Source organism: Hyperolius riggenbachi, chromosome 5, assembly GCF_040937935.1.
Source record: "Hyperolius riggenbachi isolate aHypRig1 chromosome 5, aHypRig1.pri, whole genome shotgun sequence".
In the NCBI taxonomy this organism is placed as follows: Eukaryota; Metazoa; Chordata; class Amphibia; order Anura; family Hyperoliidae; genus Hyperolius; species Hyperolius riggenbachi.
In genome coordinates this window covers 280,302,536-280,318,411 of record NC_090650.1, presented here as the reverse complement: position 1 = coordinate 280,318,411, position 15,876 = coordinate 280,302,536, and the positions used below count along the sequence as shown (strand labels likewise).

Here is a 15,876-nt window from a genome sequence, read left to right as displayed (position 1 = left end):
TTCCCTGTGGTAATTTTAGACCAATCACAAGACTGATGTTCCAGTTTTCCGATTGCATTTTTCAATTTTTTCTCCATTTTTTTGCATTTCACTGATGCAAAAAATGACTAATAAAACGCTCCTCAAAAATCAGAATATTGGAAAAACAGGAATTGAGAGGAGATTGGAATATCTGCAAAATCAGAAATGGGCATTTCCAATCATGCGTATACAGGATAGTCTACAATAAAAAAAATTACTTTAACTTGCTAAAAACTGACTATATAGAGAGCAGGGAGGCTGGACATATATAGGGGTGAATGTAGCATAGTGCACGATGAGTAGGGAAGAATGAAATACATTACATGCATTACATTCTGCTCTACTCATCGCGCGGTAAGACTTTACATGCGTCATTTTGCTTAACACAGTTTAGCGCATATACCCCATAGTGACTAAAAGGAGGTAGCATGAGTATAGGAGACTATAGGGCTATAAATCAGGGAAACAGTCAAATAAACAACTACTTTTCTGTTCATCACACTAGTTAGTACAACATTAACCCAATAAAACAACCAATTAGTCACCACATTTTTGTTGTATGCAGCATAAGATACAAAAACAACATTTTGCTTAGTTACAGAACACTAGGAAGGTATGCAAAAATGTTCAATTCTTATGAAACGTACAAACTGTTCTGTAAATATACAGTAAATGATCTGTCAATAGTAAGGCATCAGTTTCACTGCTTGCAATGGTTTGCCTACCTTCCAGAATATAGAGTTCCACCTACTGGGCGATCTCTGTATCTGAAAATCATCATCATATTCCCATATGGAAGCTGTGCAATCCTCATAAAATTGATGCAGATAGGACCGAACTCCATAACGATGGTATCCTCCTTCAGGAGTACTTTGTGACTGCTTGGACCCACAGATGTCAGCACACGAACTCATTCTTATCAACTGAAATGACAATACCTTTGGTAAATGTTTCATATATCAAACACCATAAGTATAAGCACAATGTAAAAAAAAAGATTTATATTGAATTAAAATAAGGATGTTGATCAGTGGTTCAGTTTGCCTCTTGTGACATACTCTAGGTTATTTTGCCATTAAATTGTAATTGGAGTCTGGTAGAAATAAAACAAAATGGCCAACAATTATCAGTCACAGTAATAGCAATGGCCCATAGTCCTGATCATATCAAGAGTGTCTGCTGTCTCTTTTCTCTGCCCTACAAGATTCAAGAAGATGTTTTTAAAACAAGATTTTATCTTGAATACAATTGGGCCAAGACTGGCAAACTATTTTTTTCTCTTTACAGCTTTGAGCTCCATACACACACACACACACACACATACATGTTTTGAGGAGAATGCCTACTGCGGTTATTATTTACTGCTGGTGACCTCCCTTTAAACAAAACAAAATCCCAAAACATTATTATTCATACAGCAAACCTTGTGAAAACAATTTACATATTATCAGATGAGCAATCATGTTGCATACATTCCCTTTAAGGGAGAAGAAGAGTATATGCAGCCTGTCTCCATACCAGCTGTCAATTTTCTGCATATAATGCAGACATTCAATATGCAGTGGATCCATTTCTTTATAACTAAAAGGTCAACTACAATAAACAAAGATTTACATATTTATTTTTGATGAATGTCAAGGTTAAAGGCGTTCAATATCAGAATCAAATTCCTTGGGTAGAGAGGTTACAGAGATTGTCTACGTTTATTTGGAGATGACAAGTTGGATGAGATTACATTATGCTACCAGAGAGAGATATATAAGGGGAAAAAAGTAAGTGGAAGGGGGAGCAGTTGTGATTTAGTCACCCTACATGGGTGACAATGGGTTACAGAGAGTTTAAAGGGGGGGTGCAATTTTTTTAATTTAACCACTTCACCCAAATTGGTTTTTACCCTAACGTACAAAAGCGATTTTCACCTTTCAGTGCTCATCCCTTTCATTTGCCAATAGCTTAATCACTACTAATCACAATTAAATGATCTATATCTTGTTTTTTTCACCACAAATTGGGCTTTTGGGGGTTGATATGTTTTCAGTAATTACTTTATTTTCTATGCATTTTAAAGGGAAATACAAGGAAAAAATGAAAAAATACACTATTTCTCCAATTTCATCCCCTATGGTTTTAAAATAAACACTGCTACTGTACATAAAACCCACACATTTTATCTGCCCATTTGTCCTGGTTATCACAAGATTTTAATTATGTCCCTAGTACAAAGTATGGTGACAATATATTGTTTCGAAATAAAGGTATATTTTTTTTTTTGGTGGGTCTTTTTTTTCACAATTTTCACGTGCACGTGCACGGGGATGCACGTGCATCTGCGGGAGCGTGCACGTGCGGCAGCAGCACTGTCTGACTTATAAAAATGTCCTGGAGCCATTAAGAGGCTCTAGCAGGACGTTTTTATAAGTCAGCATGTCATTAAGTGGTTAAGAAAAAAAATGTAGCCCCCCCTTCCAAAGCTTTTAGTAACCCCTAGTCAACCTATGTGGGGCTCTTCCATACTAACCACACCAGCCCACATAGTCCATGATATGGGGGCTCTGTAAGAGAGGGGCAACAAAGCCTTCCCCTCATTTACAGAGCGTTTGTCCATATCATGTACAAAGGGCTCTTCCCCCACCTCCGGTGCCCTGGAGGAGGTGGGATTGCATATGTTATTCTACTTCTTTCTTTTATTACTTATTTCTTCCTTCCTTTCCTTTAATTCCTGATTAAAGGGTCCTTGCCACTGCTCCTGCAACTCACCCGATGCCCATACTATATGCCAGGCACTGCTGGCATGTGGTTTCTGGCCACTCACGACCTGCAAGACCAGCCTCTTCTGTCTTCCTCGGAGCCCCATCTAAAGTGTCTTTGAAACTCCTGCTGGGGCTCCCCTTCGTCCACCAGGTGGACCAATAAGACTCTTCCTGATTCTCATTGGTCCGATGAGAATTAGAATGACTTTAATTGGTCTACCCAGTGGACAAATGAGAAACCCCAGCCAGAACACAGAAAAGAGGATGGCAGTAGAGCTGGGTCATGGCAGGTCCCAAGGGTGGCTGAGAGCAAGGTGCCAGCAGTGCCTGGCATACAGCACCAACATCAGGTAAGTGCTGGGAGTCTGCTGGCTCTAGCGACAGATGTTGGGTGGAAGCGACAGGTGCATGCACATCTCTTGGGGGAGAGAGGCAGCAGTGCCGTGGCATGTACGCCTTGCTCCACATCGCTCGGGACACCGGAGCATCGCTCAGGCAAATAGCTAGAATTCACCAGACTTATGCCCTTAATGCTCAGACATTGCTCAGGTGAAGTCGGCAATTTGTTTTCTGGTAAATCCTGAGCGATGTGAGGTGATAAGAAGCTTGCAAGGTTTGAGCTTCTTATCAACTTGAATAGCCTTTGGCCAAGTTCGTCCATTAATAGTCTTAAGGCTCCATTTCCATTTGAGTGCTTAGTTTGTCTCCAAATCGTGATTTATTTCACCCACTGCCTATGGAACCAGCCTACTGATTTCATTAGGCTCTCATTAGGCGGTCGGAATCCTCCTCCCGCTGCTGGCGGTTTACAGCTATCTGGGAGCAACGGAGCCTGCCAGCTGGCCCACATTCGGGGGGGAGCCCATCCTAAATTACTCTATGCCTACTATTTAACCACGGAAATTGTGAGTGTAAACCTATTTTATATATATTAAACGTTTTAGCAGTATCACACTATTAGAGGCATTTTTACTGAGGTGCATCTCTGAGGGGACAAGAGACCACAAGGAAAGCCAGCAGAGAGGAATACTGAGTTGCCAGAGAGGTGGGGACACCCCGGGAACAGTCCCAAGGCATTATCAGACCCACTGGGGTCAGCATATGCGGTAAGTGGCTCACCTAGGGTGTGGTGGTGCCTTGCCTGCCAGATTTCAAGAAGTGGCACATTGTGCATGATCAGAGAAGAAGAAATCTATGTTATTGTGGACTGTGGACTCATACCTTGAAATTCTGAACTGATTTGTATTGTGTGGATATACTATGTGTTATAATTGAGTATGGGTTGGCCCATATTGGGCTTATGCTAAGATTTTAGTTGATGCGTGTATAACTTTTTTATTGGTCCTAATAGAACATAGCCATGAGCACCACCTCTTGAATAAACTATTCCAGGGCAGTTTTAGTGTTAGGCACTACCAGCGGTTTTTAAGGTTTGGCAGCACCAGGGGGATTAGTTAGTGTTAGGTATCAAGAGGGAATATCAGTAATTTTATTGATATTCTACTAGCGGATATCTCCAGCACCATTGTACCGTGAGCTCTTTTTACAGGTGCACAGTTCAAGCACCCACTGTTTCAAGCACACACAGTGGGACACAAGCAGGCACAGGGTGACCCAAAGCACACCCAGTGGGACACAAAGCACACACAGGAGATACAAAGCAGGCACAGGGGGGCAGAAAGCAGGCACAGGGTGACACAAAGAAGGCAGAGGGAGACACAAAGCAGACACAAGGGAGAGGATATCAGAGCTGGCACAGGGGGGCACAAAGCTAGCATGGGGACAGAAAGCAGGCACAGGGGACACAAAATCAGGCACAGAGGGACACAAACGCAGGCACAGGGAGCCAGAAAGCAGGCACTGGGTGACACAAAGCACATACTGGCACAGAAAGCAGGCACAGAGGGATACAAATCTGGCACAGGGGAAAACAAAGCTGGCACAGTAGGACTTAAAGCTGGCACAGTGGGACCCAATGGCACAGGGTGACACAAAGCTAGCACAGGGGGAAACAAAGCAGGCACAGAGGGACACAAATCAGGCACAGGGGGACACAAAGCAGGCACAGGGGGACACAAAGCAGGCACAGGGGGACGCAAGGATGCAATAAAGAAACAGAGGTGGCAAAGAGGTGGGCACTGGAGGCACAGGGGCCGCAGAGGAGGCACAGGGGACAGAGATGGCACAGCGTTCCAACTTAAGAATGGAGTCAAGTTAAGAATTAACCTACATTCCCTATTTCATTTGTTAATCGGGGACTTCCGATATTCCAGTCATTTAAAACAGAATCGATCCATAACACACATCAATTAAATGATCGATAAATAGATCCTTTGTCATTCATTGACACCATCAACACTATTCAATCTGATTGATCAGAAGATTAATCGTTTGCTAAATAAGGCTAGTACTACATGCATCTATGATTACCTCATCATGGGCCTGATGCACAAAACTCTGGTAATATTAACGTGCACAGATAGCGCACATCAATATTACCCTTACTTCCATCAGCGTTTTTCATGAGTTAAGCTATTAACGCAACCCGCAGTATTCGAGTAACATGACAGATGCTACGGTAACACACATTACTAGCGAGTGCTTTTGTTAGTAACGCTTGTTACCGTAACAACATTTGTGCCACGCAAGTACTCCGGGTCTAGCTAATAGCGTAACTTATGCTAGACGCTGCTGAAAATAAGAATAATACTGCTGTGCGCTTATTGCGCACACCAATATCACCACAGTTTTGTGCATCAGGCCTAATGTAACATATCACTTATGCCTTAAACATTTGCAATCATTATCATTGTCGATATTAAGGGCTACAATTGATCTAGAGATTGATCCAGAATGGTTGTCTTTAGTCATATAATAATCTATTGTAATGTCAGTTGTAATATTGATCAAAGGCAAAATCAAATGATAACTGAATACAGGTAGTCCCAGACTTATGAATATTTAACTTATGAACAACCCGCCTACATGAATGATCCTGTCGCAATTACAACATGGGAAGTTTGAAGAAGCAGCTTCAAGCTTCCTCCAGTGCCAGCGCATGTCCCTGCAGCAGCGATGGACTCACCTCCGACTCGAGTCCAACGCTGTCCATCCTCCTCTCTCCGCCACCTTCCGTCTCTTGTGCACGGCATGCTTCCTGTATGTCACATGTCATACAGGAAGCAGTGCAGTACACTAGAGGGAGCAGGAGGTGGAGTGGCTAGACGGACATCGGTGGACTGGGAATGAGGCACAGGGACGTCAAACAGAGGCAAAGGGGGGACAAAGAAAGGCACATGGGTGACAAAACGAGGGACAAACATAGGCACGGGGGGGGGATGCGACGACAAAAGGAGGCATGGGGGGGCAAAGAGAGTCTCAGGGGGACAAACAGAGGCACAGAGAAGGGGACAGATGGAGGCACGGGGGGGGGGGGGGAAATAGAGGCACTGAGGGAACAAACAGAGGCACAGCAGAGGGTGGGGGACAGACAGAGGCACAAAAGGGGCAAACAGAGGGTGGGGGACAAGCAGAGGCACGGAAGGGGGACAAAGAGACACAGAGTTGGAAGAAAGGCACTGAAGGGGACAAACAGGTACAGAAGGAGATAGAGGGGACACTGGAAGCAAAGGGGGGCACATAGAAGGCATAGGGGACAGAGATGGCACAGCGTTCCAATGGAATGGATTCAGGTTAAGAACAAACCTACAGTCCCTATCTCGTTTGTTAACCAGGTACTACATCCTGTAGTGTATTGCCAGTGTTAATTCCTGTTCCGTTTTAACAATTTCCCAAGGCCAGTTTAAGCCACACGGGGGCCCAGGAAAAAGTAATTTGGGAGCCCTTTACCCCCCCAAACAAAGTCAGCTCCCGAGGCCAGATAGCATGGCTGAAGACGGAGATTGGAAAGGAGTTATTACAAGGCAGCTGAGCTACGGAACATGTGGGGGCCATGGCGAGCAGTCAGTGCCAGCCGGAGGCCACCAGGGCCGTAGGGCCCGCTGTAGTGGTCGGGTTCCGGGGTACTTGCACCCTTTGCATCAATGGCAGTGCCGGCCCTGCAATTTCCTAGTTTCTGTAACACATTTTATTTAATTTCCTGCTTTGCAGTGTATTGCATTGCATTGAGCCTGTGTGGCCTGCCCCTTACTGTATTTTAAAAGTGATTTTTTAGTCATGTGAGTATTGATTGCTTTTTAAAAAGGTAAATGTTTCAGCATTCATGAAGTAATGGGACTGTTTGATTGTAGAGATCATCTTAACAATGTGATGACTATTATTAAGATTCAGTATAAAGCCAGGAATGACTGTCAATATCATTACACCTCACTGCAGGAGCTCTGGATAAATAAACAGAATCTGGAATGTGATTGAATTTCTCAGAATTGCTGCTCTGTGCTTCAGTAACAGAAAATGTGAATAATTGCAAGCAATAGCATATGGCTTTGTTTATTACAGTGTCTTTAAAGGGACCCTGTAACTTTATCAAACCTGTAACTTTATCTTATGAATAAGCTTTTTTGTAGATGCACCCCTGAGGGCGGTGGGGTGCGGTAAATTTACCGCACTCCCCCACAGGGCAATGAAAGTCTATGGAGACTTTCATACTTACATGGTATGGCTTGCTGCGATGGAAGTGATGTTTTCACCGCATCTTCGACGCTCAGACAGATCTACGTTACAGCGCGGTTCTGCGGCGACGCGGTGAGGTGCAGCGAACTGGAAGTAATGTAAGTCTATGGCAACGTGTGTCAATGTGAAAACCTGCTGCAGTTTTACGCGTTGCGCACAAGCATATCTTTTTTTGCAATACGCTTCCGCGCACGAGATCGCATCAGCCACAGCACTTCCTGCTTGGCCAACTGCCAGACAGGGATTACCGCGTTAGTTAGAAGGCCTGCTGCCAATCTGCAGTGTGAAGCCCGTCTCAATCATACCAAAAGAGTGACCCTGTGACTATGACTATGTCTGTGTGTAACAGTGGGGCTGCACACTGCACATTTACTGGGCACCTGCTGGTTTATATTCCGATATGATCAAAATAAAATAAAATAATAATAATGGACACCCCCCCCCCCCCCCCCATGTCCACCCCCTCCAAGCAAAATAGGTAAAGGGAGTCTTGTTTGACAACTACCTTGCCCTGTCCTATTTGTAAGGACAATCAAGATTAAAAGTACAATTTCAACTGAATTCAAAACTCAATAAAATGTTTTATCATTTTTTTCTCACAGTATGGTATTGTACCGTGTTAGCCATAAGTAAAAGCAAGATTTATAAATTGGTTCAAGGCTGTGGACAAAGGTTTGAATAAGGACAGAAACTTTTGTTTATAGTATTAGATTGATGATATTTAATGCCAAAACTCTTTCTCAGACTAGACAAATATTGTATCCACTCTGCTTGTACGTAGCTGAGGGCTCGTTTCCACTATCGCGAATCTGCATGCGTCCAACGCATGCAGATCCGCACATGTAATACAAGTGGATGGGCCTGTTTCCACTGTAGCGTTGTTGAGGTGCGTTTTTTTCAGCGTGAAAAAAACGCACAAAAGAGCCAACGATTTCGCCTGCGTCGGGAATCCGTGCGAATCGCCGCTAATGTATTTAATAGTAAAAACGCATGCGTTTGTTACATGCGTTTTTACCCGCGATTTCGCGTGCGATTTCGCACCTTTTTCAATTTTATTTAGCCCTGGCAGTGTCATGGTTAATTTCGCATGGCACCCTGCCATGCGAAATCGCAGGCGAAATCGCGGGTAAAAACGCATGTGGAAACGCATCCGCATGCGTTTTTACAAGCGTCGGAATGCGGCCGAAATCGCGTCGCAACAGTGGAAACAAGCCCTAAAACTTGGGACTCAGACACAGAGGCATACTGTGTTCACAAATTCCCATCTACTGAGCAAATGAGGAGTCTTATCTATTAGTCATAAATCAGCATCAGCTAACAACCTCTCACCCCATTTAGATGTTCTGTTTCATTTAAAGAGTACCTACATTATACATTACAGTTTGCTTTAAACCTAATAAGTTGCCAAGATATATAAACTCACACATGATAAAGTGTGATTTTCTCACCCCCAGGGTCCGTATTCCACATATGGTCTTGAAATTCCCACCCCCAGTGTGAAATTGGGTTATGGGCCTTTTTTTTCTTTCCAAACCATAGGTGCAAAGGATGCTGGGGGATTGATGTCATAACTCCACCCCTCATGTCCATGTGATCTAATCTAGGCAGACAGACAGACATCTGAAATAAGAATTCTAGCAGACAGGTATGATAAGATAGGCTGCAGCAGTTTTCCTGTGTCTTCTATGTACTACAGTTTGTGAAAAGAGAATAATTTGATCCAGGCAGGCAAACAACAGGGGAGGGAGGGGCAGGGGAGTTAACCAGGCTGAAGAGGTGGGCACAATGCTTTCAGCTTCAGGAGAAAAAAGGAAGTGCTACATACAGATATAAATGTGCGTCTGTTCTATCCTCTGTAATGTACCAGATGTGTACCAGATTTATATGTTCACATGACTGTACACAGTGCCTAGACAACATACAGTATATGTATTGCCATTCAGACCTTTATTTTGCTGGAGGTGGTCTTTAAGGCATCTGAATGACATGTATTTATGCTTGCAAAAAATTCTATGTATTCCTTCTGATGTTGCATGTATATAGCTTTCTGTTCCAAAATTTTGTAAGCATACAGGATTGAAGTCTGACGAAGGCTATACAGCCGAAAACTTACTCATGCTTTTAAGTTAGCCAATAAGTGGTATAATCCAGGTTCAAAACTTCTTATTTTTTCTGCATCTGTACACTTCAGTTTTTATCTATATCATTCTTTCTTCTATATATTTCTTTATCATTGTCTACTGAATACTTTTATGTTCTTTTAGCAGTTTCATCTATTAACTTATCTCTCCTTTTTTAAACGTATGTCCTGATATTCATTACGTTATTCTATTTGTCCGTCTTCTTTTTTCTTTTATGTTTCTGTTGTTTTATTATCTTGATGAGTGTTCCCCACAGTCCACATGCCATATATCCTCGCTGCAAGCAATATTGATAATACCGATCAGAAGCCCCATTGGCACTTACATTTCCTACTGGGGCTTCCAATTGGCCTATTTTTTAGACCAATAGAAAATAGGTGGAAATATTCAAATACGCCCCTTGGTACTAAATTGAATATTTGAATTTGAAACTGAGCATTACTGTTGGTCTGAAGGATCAAGGGGATTCCATTTTTGCCAAGCTGCACATGCCCACAAGCTATGTGTACACAGTGCTGTAATAGTTGACTTTGCCAGCCCTCACACTGCTTACACATTTGATAGATTTGCAGGTGAGATACCATCTCATCAGTGCAATGGCCAGGGAACATGCATGCACTGTTTCCCTATTCTGCTCCATGGAGTGGCTGAAATAATAGATAGTCACAGTTCCCAAAGTGCAGTAGCTTACACTTTCTGTCTGTATAGAACCACTTGCCTCGAGTTTAGATGATTGTGGCAGGACTATGATGTGCAATCCATCACCTTAGTATATTAGGGTTCCTACTATCCCTGTCAGAACAGAGAATGGTGAGGCTGGCTCCAGTCTGTAAACAGTCACATTTCCCATGACGCAATGTGACAAAGCTCTATAGCTGAGACCTTTCCTGCCAGGGTGGTGGGCTAGAAGCAGCTTGCTGCAAACAAATCAGCAAACAATAGTTATCCCTCTTTCTTCTCAGCATTAAGCTAGGAGCACATTTTAAATGTCTGCAAACTGAACCAAGCCTTCCTCATCAATTTGGGTTAAACTTTACCTTCAGCCATTGCACAGGCAAGCTGTTCATCTCTGAACAATGAATTTGGGTGAGGAAAATCATGTATGTAGCTTCAGATTACTGCCATTCAGGTAACACCTAACCTTCTGCTGCCTCTATGCTGATAAGGATGCTGTAGAGAAGAGGGGGTGGTTGTACTAGGAGATGAATCACACAGTCTTGTTCTAGCCTGGAGAAGGATACTGACAGTTCTGTGTATAGGTGCTCAGCTAGCAAACTGCACAGTGACATTATACACTAGCTCTACAAGAAGACATGTGGCATTCATTATTAACATACGTTATATATGCCTGCACTGTCTCACTCACTTTTGCTCCCCAAAATATTTATACTCCAAATTTCTCTTATACTCCACTTTTAGTTTATTGCTGAAAAAAACAGAACAAAGCCTGCAAACAAACAAACAAAACTCTCCTTTGGTGTGATAAGATTAGAAGGAAATCTGTTGTCTAGTAGTGTAGGGTCCACTTCCCTTACAAGCAGCAGAGCAATGCTTCCTGGGAAATGTAGCTCTGCGCTACACATGTATCTTTGTGGACATGTGATACAGGAGAGGAAGTGCCACTCATTTTTACTCTTCCCTGACCAAATACAGTACAGTGCTCTTACACTGATACTAATAACTAATATTGCTTTACATTTTTTTTCAATAAAATTTGGACCAGAGTAGACCAAGTTCAATAAGCATATCAGGCTAATGTAGAGGTGCATACACACATCCAATTGTGATTGGCCAATCACTGGCTCATTTTACCACCTACATGTAGTACTACGTGGAAGGGGTAAAATTGGGCAAGTATTGGCCAATCAAAATTAGAAGTGGAAAAATATCTTGTGAGATATTATATGGAAGGGGTATGACCCGATTGAATACAAAAAATATATATTATTTGTAAAAATACAAAACTTTATTAATCACTTGCAAAAATAATGTACAAAATTAGCATAAAACCATATATGGCAGCGGAAACTCCCTGTTCCCTACAACCCCCAACCCCATAAACCCGCTATACCTAGGGCCCTCTTATTCAAAAAGATCCAACCGGTGGACTCAATGCACATAGATAATGAGTAGAAGCTGCGCAGCTCAAAAAACCAAAGATCAAAAAAATCAAAATAAAAATAAAAAATACAAAAAAGTCCAGTCTAGCCGTATGACTTTAGCCAGAATTCATTGTTGATATTCCATATATGGAGAGAGACCAAAAAAGAAGGAAAAGCAGGTGTCCTCAACTCTCAGCAAACCATGCAGACACCACCTCAGATGTTACCAGCTCATTAATATTCACATGTGCTCAAATTGCTTGTTATCTCTTCATGTCTCTGGAGATCAATTCAAGTTGCAGATACACAGAGAGCCAGAGTAATGCAGTATTCAATGGAAGCAAAAGTCCATACAGCAGTAGCTCAAGTGAACACAAGCAGATATTGGCAGATATTAGCAATAGCAGTTCCTTGCAGATAAGCACATTAAAGCTGAAAGCAGATCAAGCAGCCAGTGGATAAACAGCAGCAGCAGCAGCCATAGAGCATGGTGGCAATGTGTATCAGCCAAATCATATGAGTTGCATATAGGTTGCCCAGTGGGCTCTTACTCATCAGGGCAAAGTTCCTGCAGGTGCCAGCAGCATTGTCCGAGAGGAGGTGATGTCCTGTGGGAGCATGGGGAGTCAGGCACCAGGGGAGTCCGCCGCCATATGAGAGGACGGCGTCCTCGATCGATTTCGCCGGCTACTACTGGCTTCTTCAGAAGGCGTGTCCAAGCAGTTGTGACGCACTCCCCATGTAGCAGCCGCTGCCCAATCCAGCCGCACAACACGGCCACTCGCGCCCCCGGGCCAGAGCGAGCAGGGGGGCGGGGCAGGCAGACACGACGGGTGAGCCAACCAATGGCGCGCACGGCGCGTCCGCCAAGCCCCGCCCCCCGCATGCAGGCCCGGGGGCAGGGGCGAGAGAGACCAGGAGGCCGGATCAGGCGGCGGGGAAACACAGGGAGCGCGCACAAACAATCAATAAGCCAGGTGATTCCTCAATATGGTATTTCATCATAAACATTACCAACCAGTTTTTCATCAGGAATAAATCCATGTAAGACAGCAGCCAGTAAAACATCGTAATGTAAGATAGTATGCCCCACAGATATAATAGGCACCCTCAGAATGCATATGGTGCCAATCATGTGGGGCAAGTGTACCACCACAAAGGTGGAATTAATCAAGTATAAATGTAGATTAACTAGCAAGGCTGTGAGAATACTCCAATGGAACAGATGGTCCCCCCTAAACCCACAGACAATAAAACGAGAATGCAGCAGCACACCAAAAACCTACAGAAATCAAAACTCAAAGGGGCAGAAACGGAACATAACTAATATTCTCATTTAAGCCAGGGTATCTAGTTGCGTCTAACTCAAATATCCATCTGGCTTCCTTTTGTAACAAGAGGCGATTCATATTGCCTCCTCTAGGTGAACCATGGATCCTATCCAGTCCAATAAACCGTAGGGATAAATATCTGCCATTATGGGCTTCCTTAAAGTGCCTCGCCACCGGGGTGAGATTGGCCGCCCTCGAACTCTTGATACTAGTAATGTGCTGTGACATCCTAAAAAATTAGAAGTGTGTATGTACCTTAAAGTGACCTGTGCACTACCCATAAGGGAGGTTCGTAATGGTGTGTGCCGCTGGGGGTGTGGAGCTTGGGTGGAGCACCGTTACGTAACTACGGGGTGCTGCTCCTCTGGCCCCTGGCCAATATGGGATTCTCCATAATATCAAGTCAACTGGCAGTTTCAACAGGCATTTCTAATTGGTGTTGGGGTCATGAACATGCACATGCCACGTTGCATGCTGGGAGATATAACCCATGCTGGTCTAGCTTTATCAGACTTATTATAATACAGCAGGAAACATAGTTTGTTTACATAATGAGAAGAGTGGTAAGATTTCATGAAGCACCACCAAACAATCATTGTCCAGAAATATAAAAAATCTGTATTAGGTAATTTGGCCCTCAATAAAACCAATTAAAAACACAGCAGCAAGCAGCAAACAGACATCAGAAAACACAATAGTGCATGTAATCAATCCAAACTTAAAAGTACACTGGATCAATCTAGTGTCAACCGCATACACACCGATACAACAGGTCCATCTGTATGAATGCTGCAGCAAAAGCCTGTATGGACTGTTAGTGTGGCATACAATAAGGTGTTCAGGAAGCCCACTTACCCAGGGATCAGTGCCAGAGTCCAGCTGTGCCTCAGAGGTAGCACCGGTGCCACAGAATGCGGCAGGCAGACAGCTGGACTCCTGGCACTGATCCTTGGGTAAGTAAGCTTCCAGAGCACAGTTACATGCCACACTTTTAACCCTAACCAATTTTCATTTTCCATTGTCTTTGTTTCCACGTTCTTGGTATGGGTTGAAGCCAAATCAGGTGAATTCCTCACACAGGAACCTCATGCAGTGGATATTGCACCAGGATACTGGGTGAAAAGGTTCAGCAGCAAGTTTTTTTTTTTTTTTTAAAAAGGTCAACCAACTCAGAGGAATTTTTCACTTTAATGATCTTTATTTAACTATACATGCAATAAACATATGGGGAGTGGATCAAGTGACCTTCATTTAAAAAGTCAGAAAGAAGGACAGGAGCACCATATAATGTAGTACGTCTTAAATTAGTGGAAATAAATGGTATATAATGAGGTACTCACACACCTGGGTTGCCAGAGGGAACCATCGTCAGCATGTGTGGGCAATGACCGTAGGTGAATGGACTCAGAGCCGGATTAAGACCGCACAGGGCCCCAATCAGAGCAATAAATTTGGGCCCCCCCTCCTCAGCCACCCTGTTGAAAGGACCCCCCCGTATGGGTGACCGGATGTCACTGCAGTTTAGGTAGTTGGATGTCGCTCTACTATAGGTAGTAGTCAGATGTCCCCCCAGAATAGATAGCAAGACAACCCCCAAGTAAAGGTAGCCAGATGTTCCCCCAGTATTGGTAGCCAAGCGACCCCCCACTATAGGTAGCCAGATGACCCCCCCAGTATATATAGCCAGCTGTCACCCCCCAGTATAGGTAGCCAGATGTCAACAGATGTATGACCACTTTAATTCCCCAAAGCTCATTCCTCCCCCCCCTTATGTCCTCCCCTTAGCCACCATCTCTGCTAATCCCTCAATTATGCCCCTCTTCCATTTCGGATATCCCCTCCCCCTTTAGCAGACCACCATCTCCCTCTGTCAGGTAACATCTTTACTGACCTTCCTCCTGGAACCATGATTCTTGCCTTGCTAATGCTAATTTCCGAAAATTTCGGTACCCCTCCTTCCATCACTGTTTTCACTCTAATCCCCCCAGCCCCCTTAACATCCATGCCTTTTTGGTGGTCAGTGGCAGTACATCACAGCCTGCACACGACCCACTTTACTATAGTATGAAACCCTATAGGCCACGTCCATACTCAGTACTGACAGGTGGAAAAGCCGTTATGATTCGATCATAGTGAAATAATCTGCCTGTAACAATTGATGCATGTATGGCCAGCTTTAGATTATGGCTTCTATTAACAAGATTGGAGAGAGGAGAGAGAAGGCAAAGCAGCAGGTGGTTTTGGTGCACGGCGCTCAGCACCGGCTACCCAAACCAGGATCCCCATAGCAGCAATAATATGCATCGTGGGGCACGTAAGCAAAATTTGGGGCTCTGGTGATCGCCATACCCCAAATGACACCTTCCTCGGAGTTGCGACAACTTGGAGGCGGAATAGTATTTAACGCCGACGGGTAGTTTAGTGGCAGCAGAAAGAGCCGTCATTTGGCGCTCCCGGCGCCCAACTCACCCACAGCGTACAAATACTAAGGGCTCAGACACACTATAAGCAATTTTCTGAGCACTTTTAGCCATCAGAGCTTTCTGAGAGCTTTTTAACAAATGCTCAAATTGACATACATTAAAATCATTGTAAAATCGTGATCGCAGTAAAATCGCTCAGAAAAGTGCTTATAGTTTGTCTGAGCCCTTATGCAGAGAAGGGGAGAAACGGTGAGGAGAGAAAAGCTGAAAGAGAGGGAACAGAGCGGCGCTTCCTTCATCAGAGCGATGAGAGAGTTCTCAGTGACGCGCCGTGTATAGGAAGTGAGTGATGTCACTTCCTGTATTTGAATTACATAGCATGTCACTGGGAACTCTCTCATCGCTCTGATGAAGGAAGCGCCCCTATTTATCTGTAGCTATTTGTTTGAATCCGGGCAGCCCTGCAAGCTACAGCA

General features: G+C 43.8%; 1 protein-coding gene across 1 annotated transcript in view; it reads right to left on the bottom strand.

Moving 5' to 3' along the window:
* The window catches only part of NRSN1 (neurensin 1), a 57,181-nt gene that overhangs the window by 14,296 nt on the left and 27,009 nt on the right, over nucleotides 1-15,876 (bottom strand). The window contains exon 2 of the mRNA XM_068234653.1: nucleotides 747-944. Within this exon, the coding sequence (XP_068090754.1) occupies nucleotides 747-935 (189 nt within the window). The 5' untranslated portion in view covers nucleotides 936-944. The remainder of the gene's footprint in view (nucleotides 1-746; nucleotides 945-15,876) is intronic.